The sequence below is a fragment of the Myxocyprinus asiaticus genome, chromosome 40, assembly GCF_019703515.2.
Source record: "Myxocyprinus asiaticus isolate MX2 ecotype Aquarium Trade chromosome 40, UBuf_Myxa_2, whole genome shotgun sequence".
Taxonomy (NCBI): domain Eukaryota; kingdom Metazoa; phylum Chordata; class Actinopteri; order Cypriniformes; family Catostomidae; genus Myxocyprinus; species Myxocyprinus asiaticus.
Window position 1 is genome coordinate 22,738,365 of NC_059383.1, and position 22,479 is coordinate 22,760,843.

The 22,479-nt window shown below is 43.4% G+C and overlaps 1 protein-coding gene across 1 annotated transcript in view; it reads right to left on the reverse strand.

The window, feature by feature from the left end:
- LOC127431107 (A disintegrin and metalloproteinase with thrombospondin motifs 2-like) overlaps positions 1-22,479 on the reverse strand; it is a 148,688-nt gene that overhangs the window by 76,903 nt on the left and 49,306 nt on the right. Inside the window, exon 3 of the mRNA XM_051681367.1 lies at positions 17,983-18,151. Coding sequence (XP_051537327.1) covers positions 17,983-18,151 — 169 coding nt within the window. The remainder of the gene's footprint in view (positions 1-17,982; positions 18,152-22,479) is intronic.

Genomic DNA, 22,479 nt, shown 5'->3' on the forward strand with positions numbered 1-22,479 from the left:
GTGACCTATCAGAATCTTAGAAAGTGTTGTACTGTGACACCTCTAATTCAATTTGAATATGACTATAATTGCTTGTGAACGTTTTTTTTTTGAATGTGTGCTGCTTTTTCTCCTTCTGTCTTTCTGAACTACTGGATCCCATTGACTTGTGATGCCTATTGGAAATGCAGATAACAATCAGTAAACTCTCTCTCAATTGATTGCAAACCTGACTCTGAGTTTTTATTCCTCAATATCCATATTGGGGACCCAGATGTTTCTCCCAACAGGCCAGTGTAACATAACAAAAATACTTATCTTTAATTGTTTGTGAGTGCACCTTTAAAGGGACAGATACCCTGTCTTAAATTAATATTCCTCTTAAGTTAATTAATATTCCTCACACTCTTCTTGCTCCAAATTACTTTCTATCTTTCATGGAAAACAAAAGGAGGATGTTAGATGTTGTTAAGACAAAATGTGTTTTTGCGCTAAAAAAGCTAGATGCAGCGCAATGAACGAGACAGAATGCAGGTGTCTCAAGATGCATTTTTAAAATGTTATGTTCTTTTTAACCTGACACACTGTCTAAAATTTTTTGGTGTTCTTGCGTACGATACTGAAAAAATAACGTCCATCTAGCGCAAGTTTACATGGAAAAACTATTGAAAAACCGCACAGATAGACACAAAATCGTGTTTGGTGTGAACAGCCCCTTAGGCAGAATGTTAGTCTCAACATTCACTTTCATTGCATGGTAAATCATAGAGGTATGGCATAATTGTAACGATGGCTGGCAAGGCAATGACAGGCAGATGAAGACGAGATGATGTGAAAAACCCAAGTGCAGTTTGATACAAACATGGAATCCAAAAACCGTAAATCAAACATGAAACAAAACAGACATAAACAACTTAACTTGACTTGACTTGACCATGGAACCAACGTTATACAAACACAATACCTGACCAAGGACAATGGTAAACATGAGGGCTTAAATACATGTACAAGGGGTAAAACAAAGATGAGGGAACCAATGAACAGACAGAACTGATAACAAGATAATCAAACAATAAACCAATGAAAACAAGACACATGAACATGGAGGGAAACATGAAATTACATGACAAGGGAACCACATGACATGAAACAGGAACTAAACTTTTCAAAATAAAAGACATGAAAAACTTGAATCAACAAATACACATAACATATCCCCCCCACTAAGGGGTGGCTCCCGACACCCCAACACATGAACAAAACACATAAAACATAGCATAATTTTCAAAGTTCAATAGGGAGCTGGAGGGGGTGGTCTTGAGGCATGGCTTGGCAGGGCGTGGAGCATGGGATCAGGGCAGAGCCCATAGGGGGTGGAGCCCTGGGAGGCCTGAAGGGCGGAGCCATGGAAGGCGGAGCCGTGAGAGACTCGAGGGGTGGAGCCATGGAGAACTGGATATCCAGAGAGTAGCTGAAGACTCGAAGGGCCAGGGTGGAGCCGGAAGCAGGGAGGTGGAGCTGGGGGATCAGAAGACTGAGGCAGAGCCGGTGGGACTCAGGACCAAGGTTGAACCATTGGGAAGGACGTCCCCAGTGCAGCTGACGGATTGGAGGGACGAGGAGTAGCCAGAGGATCGGAGAGCCAAGGTGGAGCCAGATGACTGATTGACCAAGGCGGAGCTGGAGGGACAAGGGACCCCGGTAAAGCCAACAGGCTGAAGGACCACAATGGAGCTGAGGGAACGTAGAGCCGAGGTGATGTCGAGGGATCGACAGGCCAAGGCAGAGTCCAGGGCTCAGAGGGTCTAGGCGGGGTCGGAGTGTTGAAAGTTCCCCTTGCCTGATCAGGAGAACTAAGGGTGGGTACAAGGGCAGGAACCATCTCCAGGTCCAATAGCTCAGATGTGGTTATGACATGGCGTGGAGCAGACTCAGGCGTGGCTGTGACGTGGCATGGAGCAGGCTCAGGCGTGGCTGTGACACAGCAAGGAGGGGGCTCAGGCATGGCTGTGACATGGCACGGAGCGGGCTCAGGTGTGGCTGTGACATGGCATGGAGCGGACTCAGGCGTGGCTGTGACATGGCATGGAGCGGGCTCAGGCGTAGCTGTGACATGGCGTGAAGCGGGCTGAGGCATTGCTGTGACGTGGCATGGAGCAGGCTGAGGCGTTGCTGTGTCATGGCATGGACCCGGCTGAGGCGTTGCTGTGACATGGCATGGAGCAGGCTGAGGCATGGCTAAAGATGGCACTAGCTCAGCGACCATGACGAGGACACTCTGGCTCGACGGCCATGATGTGGAACTCTGGCCATGACGCGGAACTCTGGCTCGGCGGCCATGACGTGGAACTCTGGCTCGGCGGCCATGACATGGGACGCTGGCTCGGCGGCCATGATGTGGGATGCTGGCTCGGTGGCCATGACGTGGGACGCTGGCTCATCGACCATGACGTGGAACGCTGGCTCGTCGACCATGACGTGGGACCCCGGCTCGGCATCCACCTCCCCTACAGTGAACGTAGAACCAATAATCTGCAGGGCAAGGACAATATACTGAGCCAGGCCTTAATTACTCTGAGGCATCAGGGAGGAAACTGGCTCACTCAAACCTGCCCGGAAAATGTCCTTGAGGGCTATTTCATTAAAGTCCACCCAGCAGGCCAGAGCGCAGAAGTCCTCCACATAATCCTCTAGGGGACGACTCTCCTAACGTAGGTGTAGGAATCGGACAGCTAGGTTCATAGTGTGTCGGTCAGGTATTCTGTAACGTTCTGTAACGTTGGCACTGGCAATGATGAAGACGATGACGATGAAGTAAAGATGAACCCAAGTGCAGTTTATTACAAACGTGGAATCCAAAAACCGTAAATCAAACGTGAAACAAAACAGACATAAACGACTTGACTTGACCATGGAACCAACATTACACAAACACAATACCTGACCAAGGACAATGGTAAACATGAGGGCTTAACTACATGGACAAGGGGTAAAACAAAGATGAGGGAACCAATGAACAGACAGAACTGATAACAAGATAATCAAACAATAAACCTATGAAAACAAGACACATGAACCTGGAGGGAAACATGAAATCACATGACAAGGGAACCACATGACATGAAACAGGAACTAAACTTTTCAAAATAAAAGACATGAAAAACATGAATCAACAAAATACACATGACAATAATATTTTATTCATTTTTTTATTTTTCAATGAACTTTAATAATTAGCATTTCCTCCATCTTATTTGACAAATAACAGCTCTCAAATGGCAAATGGTCCACAGATGCGTATTATTATTCTCAAAGGACAGTGCAGAAAATGCCACAAGCCATGTTAAATGAGCAAGTACAAAGTATTGATGATTCAGGGTTGTAAAGGATAGCCCTCATTCTCAGGTTACAGTAACAGGAAGTCCTTTTATGATTTTGTAAGTGATCTTTCAGTTGTGAATGAGAGATCTTTCGAGCATGTGCTGTTCCAGCTTAGGTGCACTTTTGAGGTAATGTAAATGTCTGAGATTGGCAGGTTGCCAAACAATCTGATAAACTACATGTTCACCACTGTCCTCACAATGAGAACTTCATTAAATTACAGTATTAGAGCATCTTTAAATTATAACAGCTGGTTGACCAGCATCTTATGCTGGCGAACAGCATGACTATGCTGGTCCACCAACCAGCACCAAACCAGCACTAACCAGCCTGGGCTGCGTTTCCCAAAAGCATTGTATGCCTAAGTTGTTCATAGAAACCACTGGCGCCAATGGTCTCTACGGTCAGCTTAAGCTTGCAATGCTTTTGGGAAACACAGCCCTGAGCCATCATTGAAATTCCTTCTGGAGTAAGCTGGTCTTTTCAGCAGGGTAAGTCAAGGTCAAATTTGGTCCACACATTTGCATGGCAATTCACAAAAATAGTCCTATAATGAAATTATAAAACCATCTAAATTACGACGAAATTCTGTAAACAGAGCAGAGGAGTTTTTTCCCCCAGCAGGTCAGATTATGAAACTTAATTTCACAAGACATTTGTTAAGGAAAAAACTTTTTACAGTAAATCTGAAGTTTGCATGTTCCACGTTTGCCAAGTAGAGCTTAAATGCTCATCAGGCTTGCCACGTAGACACTGACTGCTTGAGTCCAGCATGCCTCTGTTGAAATTCACAGAGAGCCGCAGCTTCACAGTGATTTTATATGCTCACGCACACTCCAGCTGATGTCGCCAAAGACCTACTCGCATGTTGTTCTGTTATTTTTTATCCTAGGAATATCTGTTTTACCACAATGCAGTGTGAATTATGAAGCATATTGTTTTCTGCTAACCAGACACACCCGTCAGGGATTTTAATGATTTATGGCAGGGGTTTTCAAAGTCTTGGACAGTAAGCCCCCCCTCTGAGAAAATTTACAAGACCACATCCCCTTGATCCCCCTCCCCCCAATTTGTGGTGATTTTTTTCTTCAGATTTACAAACATACAATAATGTTGTATAGGCCTTTACAATAGCAAAGTATAATTAATAAGAAAGCCTATGCTAAATGTAAAAAATACAAATCTAAATATAAGACAGCAGGCACATTCTGGCTACTTATTTGAAGTTTATCAGGTATTTTCCTTTAGTGTGATATTATCAAAATGCATCAGATTTCAGCTGTTGGAGCATTTCACCAATAATGATCAATAACCTTTAATTTAGTCTGACAGACTCATTCGGCTAATGCGTTAAACACCGATGCTTGATTAACAGCTATACACGTTTCTATTAATAATATGAAACCGTATTCTGCATTATTTTTTATAAAAAAAAAAAAAAATACCTGTTTGTCCTCATGACAATGGGATTACTTAGCCTAAATGTTTTCTAAAATCTAAAATTTCTAAATATCTGTGATAAACTCACATCACATGAGCCAGTCTCTGTCTCTATGTGAAACTGCACTTGTCACAAACACATGAAGACACGTCGACCTGATATCATATTGAACTCGTAATACTGGACACGCGTGATTTTGTTCCGCTTATTTTCAGATTTTCTGCATCCTAGATTAACATGTGCAGCTGTTTTCCACTGAGGTGACAGAAGATGTCAGCCGCAAACAGATGTATAATTGACAGTTTTATTTGCTCACATCACTTACATCATCAGCTAGCATCAGAATATCATTCTTACAATACGAATGTAACCATATTATGCTGCATTCCCCCCCCCCCAAAAAAATTACTGGCAAATGATGAGTTGATTACTCAAACTCCGGTATTGTTTCTCCCTTGATATAACACATCTACAGAAGCAGCAGAATATGAATGAACAGAGGAAGGGCTGTGTGGCTTTATAATAGTTTTGTGAATGTAGAGCAGCGTAGTTAATTTGAGAGGGCGGGTCCAGTTTTGAGCGAGAGTTGCCAGCATTGAGCGGAGAGATTCACACTGGCACAACCGGTACATGGATGCACTCTCGCATGATATGCATGTTGTGCTCTTGACACTAACAGTATTATAACGCCATAGAGCTACGGTCTATGAAGCAGGACTATGGTCCATTATGGCAATAATTTTCATTTATCTTCACAATACATTTTTATTGTATTTATGTATCTTTTTATTTTACTTTGTGAAATTATCATCAATCTCCGTGTCTCCACTGACATGCTCTGGCACCCCCCTGAGGAGGTGCGCCTCCCATTTTGAAAACCGTGAATTTATGGCTTTAACCTTTTCATGAGTAGGGTCTAAATTCCTCTACAGTGCCCCCTGGAGTGAGTTATTTTTGCACGTGACACTGCACAGCCAGTAAAGGTGGGCAGAGTGTAGAGGAGTATTTCTTTTCATAATTTAAATTTTTGATTTCTTGTCATAAACAAAATAAAAAAAATACTGTATAGAATATTTTAAACGTGAACAAATGGGTTATGTCTGCTGTACTGTTTTTGTTTTATTTATTTTGTTTTTATAGCTGTAAAAACAAATGAACAAATAATATCAGCAGTCTGGTTTGCCTATGCACTTTGACATCTCAGACATTATGTGTGTGTGTGTGTTAAGCACTAATGTAAACAGACTTTGCTGCGTGCATCGGATAATCGCGCTTGATCAGCATGTTTTCACTGTGAGTATAAGAGTTTTAAACTGTTATTGTGGTGCTTTTGTAATAGTTTGACAGAAAACAAACATTTTATATGCCTGAAAAGACTGTTTGAGTCACTGTTTGTGTGAATGAAAACCGCATCTGCACCTAATCAGCAGACGTGTCTGCGTGCATGGGAAGATCTTGTTTAGATATGATGACTGTACAAGCTGTGAACTGTTATCGTGGTACTTTGGTGACAATTTGGCTGTTTGTTACATAAAATAAACATATTACGTGCTTGAAAAGACTCGTTGAGTAGCTGTTTGTTTGATGAATGACAACCACTACTAATGTAAACAAATGGCAGCATGCATCGGAGGAAGATTGCATTTGATGTATTGACTGTGCATATAAGAGCTATAAACTTTTTATTGTGGTACTTTGGTGACGAGTTGGATGTATGTATATAAAATAAACTTATTCTGTGGTTTAAAAGACTGTATGAGTTACTGTTTGAGCTAATATAAATAACAGATGCTTGACCAGCGCAGCCTTTGTTGGCACGAAAGCTGATTTGAATCTGGCAGCTTGTAACGTAACTGGATGTTGCAGAAACACATATATGTGACGCTACTCTGCAGGGCCCAGTTATTAACTGTGACGGTACATATGAAAGAAATAGTTCCCCAAAAAATGAAAATTCTTTCATTAACTCACTCTTATGTTATTCAAAACCTATATACTACTATTTTTATCGATGGAACACAAAATTAGAATTTTTGGAGAATCTTCTTGCAGCTCTTTTTCATACAACGACAGTTCACAGTGACCATGGGCTACAATAAAACTACCATAAAGAAGTAACATAAAAGTAGGCTTGTGTAAGGAATAGACCAAAACTGTAAATCTTTTCATCAGCTGCAGCTGTCAAATCTCATTCTTTATTTTGCACATTCAAACTGGTGCGCTGTATTCCATTATGACACATGCGAGAACCAATGGCATTTGTTGTTAATTGACGCCAAGCCTTGTGCAACGTGTTGGTAAAATAGCAGAGCACTTTTGCAGATGGGAAGTTCATCAGTGAATCATGACTTAAAATTTCTGTCTGCTCTTCACATTACGTTCCACAGTAAAAACAACAACAACAACATATTGGTTTGAATTGGGGTTATAATGACAGAATTTAACATTTTGGTTGCTGTCTTCAAACAGCCCTCCAAAACAACCAGCCTGAGAAGAAAAATGACAATGCAAAAGGACTGTGACACATGCCAAGCTGCCCCATGTCCCCCGGCTGAACTCAACCGCTCAAACTCAAAGTGACATTTGAATCCTTTTTACAGAATTTTATGACTTTATCCAGTCACTCTGGTGTGCCCAGACTCACATGTCTCAGACACAGAATGCTGAGAGAGAGAGAGAGAGAGAGAGAGAGAGAGAGAGAGAGAGAGAGAGAGAGAGAAAGGCAGGGGAGGGGAGTATGGAGAACAAAGGTTTTCATTGTTTTTTAATTTTAATTTTATTATTTTATTTGGCATGCCCAATTCCCACTACTTACTAAGTCCTCGTGGTGGCGTGGTTACTCGCCTCAATCTGGGTGGTGGAGGACAAGTCTCAGCTGCCTCCGCTTCTGAGACAGTCAATCTGCGCATCTTATCATGTGGCTTGCTGTGTATGACACCACGGAGACTCACAGCATGTGGAGGCTCATGATGTTCTCTGCGATCCACGCACAACTTACCACGCGTCCCATTTAAAGTGGGAACCACTAATCGCGACCACGAGGAGGTTACCCCATGTGACTCTACCCTCCCTAGCAACCAGGCCAATTTGGTTGCTTAGGAGACCTGGCTGGAGTCACTCAGCACACCCTGGATTCGAACTCGTAACTCCAGGGGTGATAGTCAAAGGTTTTTATTGTTAATGAAAATTATTAAGAAAAAAAAACACGAAATAAACTAAAAATAAAATGAAAACAGTAGTTTGCAAAATAGTGTTACTTACAGAGAAAATAACTTTGACAATTGACAATCACAGTTTTTGTATTTTCAATCAATATTGAATACTGGAATACTGGATTTTATTTATTTAATATCCCAAGCCTGACCATAGAATATAGAGTACAACAGCCTGGTTCCAGAAGTAAAAATCCCATTTCTTCCATAGAAGAATAAAAAAATGTTCCATAGTGGAATTTATTTATGTATTTTTTCAATTACATTTTTTTCTTGATTCATAGACATATTACAAAGAAAAAACACAACATATATACATTGAATCAACATTTAACATTTAACCCCCACTATTACCGCTCCTCCTCCCCAAAGTTGAATTTGTTTCTAATGCTGACGTATATACCTTTAAAGACAGATAATCTGATATTGCCGCAAACAAATGCTGCATTCTATTCAAAGTTGGTTGTACGACATTTCTATTTGATATCTCCAATCTCGACCATGAAGGGCTTCCACTGCCCGATGCTCGGAAGATGACATATAAGGAAACAAAGTAGCTTAGCATGTGTCCGAGATCAATAGAGAAGTCTCTTAGAAACCAAATTGTGGTAGGAAAAATTATGCAATGAAATGATCGCATTTGTTCAACAGGTGTACGATCATCAAAAGAGAGTATAATTTAATTTATTTTACACACCTGTTTCTGCAAATGTTGCTGAACAAGTTTTATTATCATGTAATGTAGGAACATTGACTCATTCATGCATTTTATTTGCTTTAAAGTGAATTATCATGATAATAATACACTTTGTACATCTCCCTAGGTGCTGCCATGTTCAGGTGACGTCACGTACCCTCGTTCCATTGCACTTTTACTAGTAGGAAGCTGGAAATTACGGCTTTCTGAGTTGAATGGAATGCAGCAAAACCACAACAAACGAGCTCAGGCAGCAACTGCCCAATTTCATGATGCACTACTGATGTTGCTATTGAGTCGGTCTACCTCACTCTCAAACTTATATCTGTATATTTTAAAATAAACTTTACATATATTGTTTATATACTTATAATCAGCAACATTAAAACAATAGTTTTCCATTGTTTTTAATTTTGATTACGTCAGTAGCAATGCTTCATGGGCTAGTATTTCATGCCCTCATGAAAAACAATAAGTACACATACACTTTTGTCCTTTTTTCAGATTTTCAAATACTTTTTTTTTTTTTTTGCTTCATATCAAATGTTGTGAATCCATTTACCACAGAGCTGGTTGTTTCGTTCATGCTTAGAACTCTTTTATGAAAAATGTTATTAAATCCCTATGGAAAAATTCATACTTCCGGACCAAGATGTGTCTCAATGTGCATACTATTAGTCCTAAATAGTATTTGAGATGAGTATATGTTTCAAATGTTTAAAAGAGTGTGCCAAAACTGTCCAGATGGATGGTCTATTTTTTCTGGTATATTTTCGAAGTGTGGATCCTTGCATGCTATTTCAGCTAATATTGCTCACAATCCCTTGCTCGACGGAAGGTTCACTTCAGAACTGCACTTGTGAATGTGCAATATCTACAAACATGGTGGTGAGACTGACAGTGCTTCAGCTCTTCCATTCTTAAATTAAATGTCATGTAAGTTTAATGGTTGAATGCATAAGAAAAAGTTCAATAAAAATAAATAACATAAAAGGTGTAAGGTCGGCTCATGTGAATGATCAGCTTTTCTCTTTACAAAGTGAACAGAAAAGGGTTTGTGTGATTATTAATCGTTATTATATTACCTGCATGCATTTATGTCCATCTACTGTATTTGTATTGCTTATTGTAGGTGCTCTTGTGTGCTCTTAAGCGCTTTCATTGTTGAAAATAACTTTAGGTAAAAGTGTTAGCACCATATGATGTAAAATGCAAAAATCCAGAACAGAAGTATGAATCACATTAACACAACTGTCTGTTCTCATTTTATTTTTGCTATTTATTGTATCACTGTAATACAGTGGTCAGGTTCTCTTTCAAGTGACTGTTGTCATGATGTAATAGTAATCAGAATTAGAATCAGAATGAGCTTTAATGCCAAGTGTGCTCACGTACACAAGGAATTTTTTTTGGTGATAGGAGAAACAAGCAAGTGCACATAGAACATTACAGTGAAACACAGAATATATATAATATAATTATAAAATAAAAAAAATAAAAAAAATAGAACGTCATGGTTACTTGTGTAACCTCCATTCCCTGATGGAGGGAACGAGATGTTGTGTCGATGTAGTGACACTAGGGGTCACTCTTGGGAGCCTGAGACACCTCTGGTCTTTGATAAAAGGCCAATGAAAATTGGCGAGTGGTATTTGCATGCCACTCCCGCGGACATACGGGTATAAAAGGAGCTGGTATGCAACCACTCATTCAGGTTTATGCTGAGGAGGCGATATAAGGTCCAGCCATTTCAGCGGGTAGTTCAGCGTTGTGGCAGGAGGGACACAATGTCTCGTTCCCTCCATCAGGGACCGGAGGTTACACAAGTAACCATGACGTTCCCTATCTGTCACTCACTCGACGTTGTGTCGATGTAGTGACACTAGGGGTACCTATACGAAATGCCACAACTGGCTGAACTGTGTTACGTGAACTGGCGGTGTGTGGTGGGCAGACTACTGTGTGCCTCATAGCCAGCACACCAGGTCGACACGTAACCTCCTCCAACATAGTTATGAGTGTCGAACGGCCCTTTTTGGGGACAAGTCGACTACCCAAAAGATAGAGACAGGCTTAACCCAGTCGTGGCCTCTTTTCCCCTTCTTTTTTTCCACTCCCTAAAAAAGAAGGGGGAATATCCAACTGGGCCGCCAGGTCTAGTCGGGGGGTGTCCCTCCCAAGGGGAAGACACTGCAGACACCACACCTCGCCCAAAGAGAGGGGCTTTGCCCAAGGAAGACGCAGTTTGCCAACAGGGAAACGAATTAGTGGAAGATATATCGCATGGGGTTAGCCTTACAGGGAACCGCCACATGCGGAGCACCTACCCCAGAACAGGACTCTTAATTAGCACGTGTACTGGGCCGGCAGCGAGTCTCTCCGAAAACTTGACTGTCACAGGGCTCGGAGGAAGTCAACCATGGAACAAAGTTTGTGAACACTACTGGGAATTAATGGCGCACATCTTCAGCTCTAAGGGAGGTGGAAGGCGCTATGTGCAAGCGATACACCCGGCCAGCTATCCCGGGCTTATCCGCTTGTGTTGCGTGCCACTACCTGGGATGAAACCGGTTCCGCCCGGGGGTTGTAGAACCTTGCACAGGTGTTGGGTGTTGCCCAGCCCGCTGCTCTGCAAATGACTGTTAGAGAGGCACCCCTGGCCAGGGCCCAGGGAGCCGCTACACCCCTGGTACAATGGGCTTGTAGCCCTACTGGGGGCAGCATGTCCTAGGTGACATATGCCATAGTTATGGCATCAATAAGCCAGTGGGTGATCCTCTGCTTGGAGACAGTGCTTCCTTTCCGCTGTGCACCAAAGCAGACAAAGAGCTGCTCAGAGATTCTAAAGCTCTGCGTACGATCCAATTAGATACGTAAAGCGCGCACCGGACACAGCGATGACAGGGCTGGGTCTCCCTCCTCCTGGGGCAGCACTTGCAGGTTCACCACCTTGTCCCTAAAGGGGTGGTGGGAACCTTGGGCACATAGCCCAGTCAGGGTCTCAGGATCAGGTGAGAGTAACCTGGACCAAACTCCAGGCACATTTCGCTGACAGAGAACACTTGCAAGTCACCTACCCTCTTGATGGAAGTGAGCGCAGTCAGGAGGGCAGTCTTCAAGGAGAGTGCCTTACGCTCGGCTGACTGCAAAGGCTCAAAGGGGGCTCTCTGTAGACTCTAAAGAACTACAGAGACGTCTGATGAGGGAACGAGGCACGGTCTGGAGGGATTCAGCCTCCTGCCGCCTCTTAGGAACCTGATGATCAGGTTGTGCTTCCCTAAGGACTTACCGTCGACTGTGTCGTGGTGTGCTGCTATGGTGGCAACGTACACCTTCTAGGTGGAAGGGGACAGCCTCCCTTCCAACCTCTCCTGCAGGAAGGAAAGCACTGATCCGACTGCGCATCTCTGGGGGTCTTCCCGACGGGAAGCAAACCACAGGAAGGGTCTGTGTCGAGGAAGGAATGAGACGTGGAATTACGCATCCTTCAGGTCTACCGCTGCGAATCAATCTTGAATCCGGACGCTCGCCAGAATGCGTCTTTGTGTCTGCATCTTGAACGGGAGTCTGTGTAAAGCCTAGTTCAGAACTCACAGGTCCAAGATTGGCCGCAACCCACCGCCTTTTTACGGTACGATGAAGTAGGGGCTGAAAAACCCCTTCTTCATCTCGGTTGGAGGGACAGATTCTATCGTGCCCTTCCGTAGGAGGGTAGCGATCTCCGCGTGAGGTAGCAGCGTTTTCGTCCTTCACCAAGGTGAAGTGGACCCCGCTGAACCTGGGCGGACGCCCGGCGAAGTGAATCGTGCAGCCGAGTCGGACGGTTCGGACCAGCCCTCGCGAAGGATTGGAAAGCGCAAGCCATGCGTCCAAGTTCCGCGCAAGGGGGACCAAAGGGACAACGTCATCGGACATACCGGCAGGTGGGGCCTCGCGGCGGGGCGGAGCTCGAGGTGCCACACCACGTCGTGGCCGTGCTGAGTCTAAGGACATCGAAGCACTTACCTGGTTCCTTGTGACCACCCCCGGAGCAGCCTGGGACGGGGGAGGAAGTGGCCTGTCCTCGTGACCCATGGAGACTGTCACATCGGTGGTGGATTTGTGCCACAGCTGGGCGCTCAGGGGCGTGAGACCGCCGCTGGAGTGCCAAACCTGCCAAATAGAGTGGTGGACGGTGGTCGTGATGACGGCCGTGCACACCGGATACGTGACCCAGGGAACAAGGAAACCACTCTTGCTGAGCTCTTGAGTACTGCAGCCACTTGGGCATGCAGCGCAATTAAATGCAAAAGGTAACAAAAAGATGGATAGATCTGCTTACCAGCTCCAGAGCAGCGGGTTTTGTTGTCCCTGGGTCACCCGTCTCAAGTGGGCTCTTTGAAGCCTTTCACGGGTTCTGGGTGGCCGCGAGACGGGTGGCATCTGCTTCCTGTGGTGGGGTCCACACCGGGGCCAGGCCGAAGGGGCGGGCTGCGGCGGAGCCGGTGCAGTCACCGCAGGGGGACGCCCTTGGCGATGAGTAGATGGGGTGCGGGATCTTGAGGTCCTTCAAACAGACCAACACCGACTTGGCATGCTTGTACGTGAGGCGCACTGTCAAAGAGACCGAGTCCAACTCCGAACCGAATAAAGAGATGCTCTGAACCGGGAGGAGCTTACTCTTTTCCCGGTTGACCCGAAGCCCTAGTCAGCTGAGGTGTGAGAGCACCAAGTCCCTGTGTGCGCACAACATGTCCCGAGAGTGAGCTATGATTAGCCAGTCGTCGAGATAGTTGAGAATGCGAATGCCGACCTCCCTTAGCGGGGCAAGGGCTGCCTCTGCGACCTTCGTGAAGATGCGAGGAGACAGGGACAGGCCGAAAGGGAGGACCTTGTACTGATATGCCTGACCCTCGAATGCAAACCGCAGGAAGGGTCTGTGTCGAGGAAGGATCGAGACGTGGAAGTACGCGTCCTTCAGGTCTACCGCCGCGAACCAATCTTGATACCGGATGCTCGCCAGAATGCGTTTTTGCATCTGCATCTTGAACGGGAGTCTGTGTAAAGCCCAGTTCAGTACTCACAGGTCCAAGATTGGCCGCAACCCACTGCCTTTTTTTTTTGGTATGATGAAGTAGGGGCTGTAAAACCACTTCTTCATCTCGGCTGGAGGGACAGGTTCTATCCTCTGCTGGGCAAAGTCCTTGACGGTGTCGCCGAATAGGCCAGCCTGGGAGATGGGGGCAGCAAGGAATCATGTCCTGTCGGCCTCACCCATCTTGACCAGGTTGAGCCCAAGGTGGCACTCCTGGACCACTAATGTGGACATCGTCCACCCGAGACCGCACCGTGACCTCCGTCGCTCGGAGAGCGAGGTCGGTCGCCGAGCGCAGTTCCTGCATCAATCCCGGGGCGGAATTACCCTCGTGAAGTTCCTTTAGCACCTTGGCGGACTTGCAGGAGAGCCATGGCGTGCAGGGCGGAGGAGGCTTGTCCAGCGGCACCGTAGGCCTTGGCCATCAGAGACGACGTAAACCTACAGGCTTTGGGCACCCGTGCCAGGTGGCGGTGCTCTGCGGGTATAGGTGCACCACGAGCACCTTTATCCACCGGGGGACTGCCGAATAGCCCTTGGTCACCCCACCATCGAGGGTAGTGAGGGCGGGGAAGCTGAAAAGATCGGGACCGGGCAGTAAAAAGTGCCTCCCATGACCTTGTCAGCTCTTCATGCACTTCCGGGAAGACAGGAACGGGGGCGGTGCATGGCTTTGAGCGGCGCCGCGAGCCCAGGAACCAATCATCGAGGGTTCAGGGAAGAGCAGAGGGTTCCACTCTAGCCGATGCTCGCGGCTGCCCGGGAAAGCATGTCGTCATCTCTGCGTCAGCCTGTGACTGGGCAATCGTCCCCGAAGGGAGGAGCCCAGCTGAGGCTTCCTCGTCCAACTGGACGAGCCTGCTCTCCGATGCTGTGCTCGAGAACTCATCACTTTCGCAGGCTCCGAATAAGAGGTCGAACTCGCCGTGAGACGAGCCGGCGGACTCATCCGGAAGCCCGATCGGGGCAGATGAGCATGCTGGGGAATGGGAGGTCCGTGGGGGGATACCCGGCGGAGGCGGTCCCATTGGGGTCCCCAAATCGCCCCCAGTGCTAGCCGCACTGTCCTCATACCCATGGGCAAAGGACCGATGCGGGGAGCCTCTCGGGTGGCTCGCTTTCTTACGAAGGCGAGCCGCGACCGCATCGTTGCCATGGACATGTCCTCGCAATGAGAACATGACCATCCACGAATGCTGTCTCCGCGTGAGCAGTGCCCAGACACGAAAGACAGCGATCCTGACCGTCAGAAGGCGAGAGATAACGAGCGCAACCAGGAATAACACACAATCGGAAAGGCGTCTTTAAAAAGACGTTCCGTGTGTGCCGTTCTTTTAGAGAAATATACTCTTTTAGAGAAATATACTCTCATTTCTGCCGAAGCGCCCAGGGGCATTCTCTGCATTGCACCAGTGCAGAGGGGGGAGAAGCCGCTGAAATGCGCCGTCAGATCCAGCAGAGGTGAATGAACAGTCGTGGGAATTCAGCTCAGTGAGCGTGACCATTCGGCTCCGAAGAGAAAATCTGAATGAGTGGTTGCATACCAGCTCCTTTTATACCCGTATCTCCGGGGGAGTGGCATGCAAATACCACTCGCCAATTTTCATTGGCCTTTTATCAAAGACCAGAGGTGTCTTGGGCTCCCAAGTGTGACCCCTAGTGTCACTACATCGACACAACATCGAGTGAGTGACAGATAGGGAACTGTATTTCCTTACAGCTGTTATACTAATTTGTATTGCAAATGTTTGTATTCAATTAGATGCAAAATAGAAGCATTTTCACTTATGGTCTCAAGATATTGGACTTCTTACAATATTTTCAGCTAATAACCTAACCATCAAGCAAGTAGATGAGATTCAATAGCAGGAAACTTAACCAATTTGCTTCCCTAGCATCATTCGCTAAACTAATGTTAAGACCTGTACTTGTTTATAGATGCTCAGTTTCAATGTTGCCGCTAAAACCAATCTTAGTATTCTGGATACAGTACAGATAAGGCCCTTAAGCTATGCAATGGGGCCATTCGAGCTACTCCAGTGAGTACTCTGTTGGTGGAAACGGGAGTTACATACTACATACTGGACCAGGCTAAAAGGCAGCAGGACTAGCCACATAGTGTCAAATGTTTTAGAGGACTGCTGGGAATACCAAAATGCCTAAGGTAAAGGTTTCGTATGGACAATTAGTAATGAGGGAGAAGAATACAATATGTCAAATCTGAATATTGTACCCTCTATAGTTCTGGGAGTTGTTCCCCATGGCTATTCCCAGCAACATATATAGTCATCAATCTTGCTGAAAAGATATGTACGTTGTTAATGTATGTAATTATGTCGAATATTTCATAGGTAGTCAGTACTATTCTTACCTTCAGATTCATACAGACAGATCTCAGGATCCGGAGTCGGAACATACTGACATTGGGGTGTTTACACTGGAATTCAAGTCTTGTATCTTTAAAAGGTCATCGAATAAGTTATCAGTTTATTCAGTAGTATTAGTGGCCTCATTGGTGGGCCTTCAATGGATGGATGAGGTGCGACCAGATAGAGTGGTTTTGTGTTCAGATTCTTTGTCAGCCCTAAATAGCTTAGACCTTTTTAAAAACTATCAGAGAAGACCTTATGATAGATATATTATTGGTGTTGCTGTCACTTGACAGTATGGGAATCAATGTTAGGTTCAGTTGGATACCAGCACATGCAGCAGTAAATGGAAACAAGGAGGCAGATCAGCTTTCAAAAAAGTCCCTAAAAAGAATTAATAAAGATTTACAGAATCCTTTAGAATAGGGTGAGGGCAAATCAGTTCTCACAATTGAAATAATTAATGAATTTCAAAGAAGATGGGATTCTTGTCCAACTGGAAGGCAGTTCCATGGTATACATCCACTTGTAAGCAAAGAGTCTTGTAGTTCGGGTTGATACAGAAGAGAGGAGATGATATTACTGAGGCTACGACTTGGACATACTGGGCTACATGCTAATTTATTCTTAATGGGAAAACATAACACGGGTCAGTGCTGTCATTGTGGAATGATGGAAACAGTAGAACATGTTATTATGTACTGTAGACAATATTCAGAGGACTGGGTGTCCTACAATAAAGTCTGAACAAGGTTAAAGATAGTGTGTTTTCCCTTGAATGCATGGTGAAGACAGGATTAAGGGTAGCGGGTATTTTTGAAGCTTTATGAATTATTTGGTGGATACTAGGCTAGATGTATGCATATGATGTGGTGTTGAGTAGATTAGGGATGACATGTTAATAGTTGCATTCACAAAAGCTGTGTCCCAAATGACACACTATATACTACGAACTTACGAAATATACTATGCACTTAACCATGTAGTATTGTCCCAAATGGAACACTTAACGGTTTGTTACTAGTACTTCACGGAAGCATTCGCCATTTTAACAGCTGACGGAAGTGACGTTTCAAGCGCACGTGTTGTGTTGCTTCTAGATTTAGTGCATTAGCGGATCTCAGTTCAACACTTGTATCTCAAACAATGTACATATTCATATTCGTGTTGTGATGGTAAAACATTCAACTTACATATGCAAGGTGCTGTCTTCACAGATGTTTCACTAGCTGCTACATTCTTCATTATTTACAAGTGTTTTGTCAGACCAGCAACGCAGCCAGGTAACTCTGCCCCTTCCGCTATGTACGGCAAGCCGCAAGCTCTGAGTGCACGAAGTGTCCAACATTCCACACTCCATTTTGACGGTTGAAAAAGTGCATCATCCGGGTACTTAAAGTACACTTCTTTTTGTTGCATTTTCAGTGTAAACATACTAATCGGACTACTTACACTAAAAAATGACATAGAATAGTGCAGAAGTGTGCGGTTTGGGACACACCTGTAGTATTGATGAACACCCCTGTAAGGCCTGGGTAATGGGGCTGAACATGCAGCAGCCTTGACCTCACATGGAGGGGATCATACTTTTTTTGGGGGGGGAACTCATGAGTATCTTATCTCAACATTAATAGTATAGAGCACAGTTAGATTAAAATTCCCATGCTGATTGCACTAGTCTTGTAGATGACGGTATACACTAAATGTGGTTCACCCGCCACAAAATATATATGAAGAAGAAGAAGCATCATTCGCTGTTCATCAGCATGCATGTGCAGGACTCCATGACCAGTGTTGTGTTAAAAAGAGGCAGGGTGAACGGATCTGACCTCTGGGGTGAAAGTCAGCAGGTTGATTGACGGGTGGCCTCTTGATGTCAGAGGAACGGTAGACGATGTGATGTCGCCCGGGTCCTCCTTCCTCCTCTCCTGTCATATCGCCTCCTCTCTCCAGTGGTTCGATAAAAAACTCCTCTTGACCTGCACGAATCATTCCCGCCTGAAAGAACACGGGGCAGGTAGAAGGATTGAAAAAGAGAAAAACAGAGAGAGGGAGATTAGCAAAGAGAACATGTACATTTACAGTACAGTAGGTTCCACTGGTGAAAACGCTTCTATTTAACAGTTTTTCTAATTTAATTTCAGTGAAAAGTACAATTTCTGAATTACTGTTTTATGTAAATAAATAAAGGTTAATTTCTTGTTTCAACAGAAAAAAACACAAAAAAACAAACAAACAGGAAAATCTAGATTCATACCATCTGAACACATTTATTTTTCGACCATTGAAAATGGGTAAAATTTAACAATTTAAGCATGTAACCACACTGAGAGCCCCTTATCTCTGGGATTTAACCATATAGGGTCTTAAAGATGCACTCAGTATTTTTTGTTTTCATAAAAGTTTTACTCCTAAAGAAATTAACTGCAATTTTGAAACATATTTATATAATTATGATGACTCGCAGGAGATGAAGACTTCAGTCATATCAGCAAAATAAAAAAGATGATTTATTCTACATGAAGAGGATCCCCTCATGGAGGCCGCCATAATGAGTTCATGTGACCAGCCAAATACTACTCGCTTAATCTCTGTAACTGCCGTTATTGAAAACTTTCACTGGAAAGTGAAAATCCACTTTTGTGGATTCATTTCATTATGGCAATCAACTACAATGGCTACAATCGTTAACTGCAAACTACTGTGTTTGAAGGATGCAGCATCCATGCCCCTATGAGTTAATGTAATGGTGCATTCACATCATCAAAGTCTTTCTAGCAAGTCAGTCCACTGTTGGCCATCTTTGGAATGCTCCCGGGAGGCTGTTTCCAGTCATGCCAGTGCAGCTCCTATCTACTAGAATGGGGGAACACCAAAATCTCAAAAATGGTTGGTCAAGATTATATCAAAGAGCATATTTAAAATCAGCAGTAAAAGCTAACAAAACTGGTATCATAAATTGTGCTTCTTTACCTCATACGCTAAAAACGTAATTTTTCCAGCTTGTATAGCTAATGTGCATGCACGTTCTCGAGTTGATTGACAGGCGATCTCTGTATCTAAAAGGTGATTGGCTCTTTTACCTATAAAGCAGGACTTCCTTTCTACATCTGTTGACCGTTGGGCACTAGAGGTTCTTGGTTGGGCGTTCCAATTTCTCCCATTCATTTGAATAGAAGTGGCCCGTCTCTGCTAAATAGTCTCTGACGTCATGTCGGAATTACCATAATTATGAGATTTGAGATTCCGACTTTTAAAAAACGTTCATGTCTTCGTAGAACTGGTAATTACAAGTTGTCAACTCTGAATTCTGTGAAGCACCAACTTGATGATAATGATGTCAAGTAAAAAGAACCAATATGGCAGCAGCCTCAACAGTTGAAATTAGTGAACACACATTTCTGTTTGATCTGCCATTTTATAATACCACTGATGCATGGAGCATTTATTTTTTAATTAAACAATTTGCAAGAACATACGGTATAGAGGTGCAATAATGACGTGATACACATTTTACTGTTATCAACAACAAAGCCGTTTTGGCGTTGCCATGGAAACAAATAACTATGAAGTCTAGCTCAGCTCAGAGTAGAATCTATGAGTTGCCATCCCGTAATTACAGTAATTCCGACATGATGTGAGCGTACCATAAGTCCAAGATGACATTAACAAAGTACACCTTTAAAAATTAAGATACAAAAAGGAAAGTTTGTTGTGACTCAGAATCTAAAAGTACATTAAGACATCTTTATTACTTCTGGAGTTATAGGCATTTCAAAACTTTTTTTAATTTTTTTTTTGAGTCACAAAATTGGCATGTAATGCAAAAAGGGGTGCTGAAGTTAACTGATTTTAGTAATATACTTACCTAGCTCTGTGTAAAAAATAAAATAATGAAGCTGGCACCATTCTAAGGGGATTTTTTTTACTTGTAGCTTTGCTCCAAAATCCTAGGTGAAAATAGTTATTTTGATCCCCCCCTCCCCCTCTAAAAAATAATGGATTACTCAGTAAATATTGATCTGTGGCATTTAATATCCTGGCTGTCATCATCAATTATGTTTTTCTTTTATCAGAAAAAGTATGAAGAAAATAAAAAATTTCAACCGGTTCTGATATGTACTACCATTTTGATATGTAATGTCCATATTTTATGCTTTTTATTTTGTATCAATATTCAATCAGTTCCTGATGGAAAAAAGTCACGGCATAAACATTTTTCTCATTAAAAATCAAGTTTAGTTTGGAAATATGTCACATTCTGGAATGGCTTGATTCAAGTTGCTTTTAATGACAGCATTCACTAAAGCTGGCATGGACTCCAAAAGTTTGTGTAAAACCTGCTGATCCACGTTTTGATGAATGTTCCAAAAGGGCATCTTCTATAAATCTGACCTTTTGTACAATGAAGTTAACATGGTCAGTGTCACAAATATACTTATTTTATTAGTGACCTAGAATTCATGCAGAATCTTCAATATTTCTCATTAATTTTATGTCATAACCATCCTAAAACTGTGGACTCAAATGTGGATTAATACTTTGGAACACCACTGTATTTCAAAGACAGGTACAGCACAAAGCTTGTGCATCAAGTCCATTAAGTGAATCAGCTATAATGGCTATTTCTGTAGCCTGCTATATCATGTTTTCATCAGCTTTGGAAGAAACCATCGGGCAACCTGATCTCTAAATCGATCCATCCTCTTTCTGTCTCTAATTCATGTGTTCAGGCCACAGCCACCCCTAAAACTGAGTAACATTGCCTGTCACAATCAAAAACAAACTCATCCTAATATTCCCAAACCATCTGCCAGTTTCTTATGGAACAAACGTGAGATCTTCTTGCTAAGGCAACTTAAAGATGACAATGAGAATAGTCCATGAAGGGAAACTGGGAAACTCAAACTGTGAGCCAAAATCAATACAAATCTCTCTGCCAGAGTGAACAAACTCACTGACAGATATACTTGACAGCTTATGTTAAGTTCGTGCTGTGTCTAGTTGAGATTCCTTCAGTTTGAGTGACAGATTGCGGCCATTGTAAGGCATTGTGCATATAACAAGACAGAGAAAGAGAAAGAGAGGAAAGAGTCTACAGGGCTTTAGACACACAGGACTAATCGATTAAAGAGCACGGATGGGACACATCGCAGTCCCTATGACTTATTGGCTTTTCCCTGCCAGAAAGCAGGGTCTTTTCCCTTTGCTTCCATAGCAAATTAGACAGGCCCAAACGAGAGCGCAAATCAATAGCAAGGTTAGCCCCCTTCTCTGATGTGCTGGAATGTCAAGTGTGAACTTCAAACACAGCTTTTAGAGTCAAGTCGGAGCTCCCTCAGTCATCACAAAATTGAAGCCAGCAAACCGCAGAGCCCATGCTGCTGACCTAGTCATTTAGATCGGTCTCCCGGGAAATATTACAGAGATCTGTCCTGTCCACCTCCCTCACTCCCTACTGCATCCCATGAGAGTTCATTACGAAGGAAATGCCCGAGCATTGCATAAATCGACACCACTGCATGAAGGGCTACCATCACACTTAGTCACAGAGGAAGACTACCAGGACTGAAAGCAAAGCAGAGCCACATATTTCAGTTCTCTCTGAAATCCATTAAGAACCGTTTTGTCATCTCTAAAGCAGCTGGGAACGTGAAAGTCATCAGATAGTTTTAAGGCTCCTTTTTTCTTAATGACCTGAATAGATCTACCAGACATCCGACAATCAGGAAAAGTGAGCAGTGCGGAAGATTAAAGGCATATGCAACCAAAAATGAAAATTATGTCATGATTTACTCACCCTTACTTTGTCCCAAACTCATATGACTTTCTTCATTGGAACACAAAAGGACATAACAGACAAGATGAAGAATGTTAGGCACCGACAGATTAACATTTCTAATCTCACTTTTAAAATGTAATGACTAGTCAGGATGGCTACTTTATAGTCAGGGTTGGGGAGTAACAAAAGACATGTAACGGGATTACGTATTTAAAATACAACATATAAGTAACTGTATTCCACTACAGTTACAATTTAAATCATTGGTATTTAGAATACAGTTACATTCAAAAAGTATTTTGATTACTGAAGAGATTACTTTGCATTTTATTGTCATTTGTTTCATTTAATATTTAGTCCTTTCAGATGGAAAACATTTACACATATAAATAATGCGATCAAAAGTGCATTTGAACAGCGGTGAAACACTTTCTTATGATGTGTTACATTCATACAAGCAGACAGAGAAGTAAGTTTGAAGTAAGTTTGGAGCACAAGAAATAGAAATAATCCTTGTGTAAACTGTCAGTTTTACGCTAAGCTA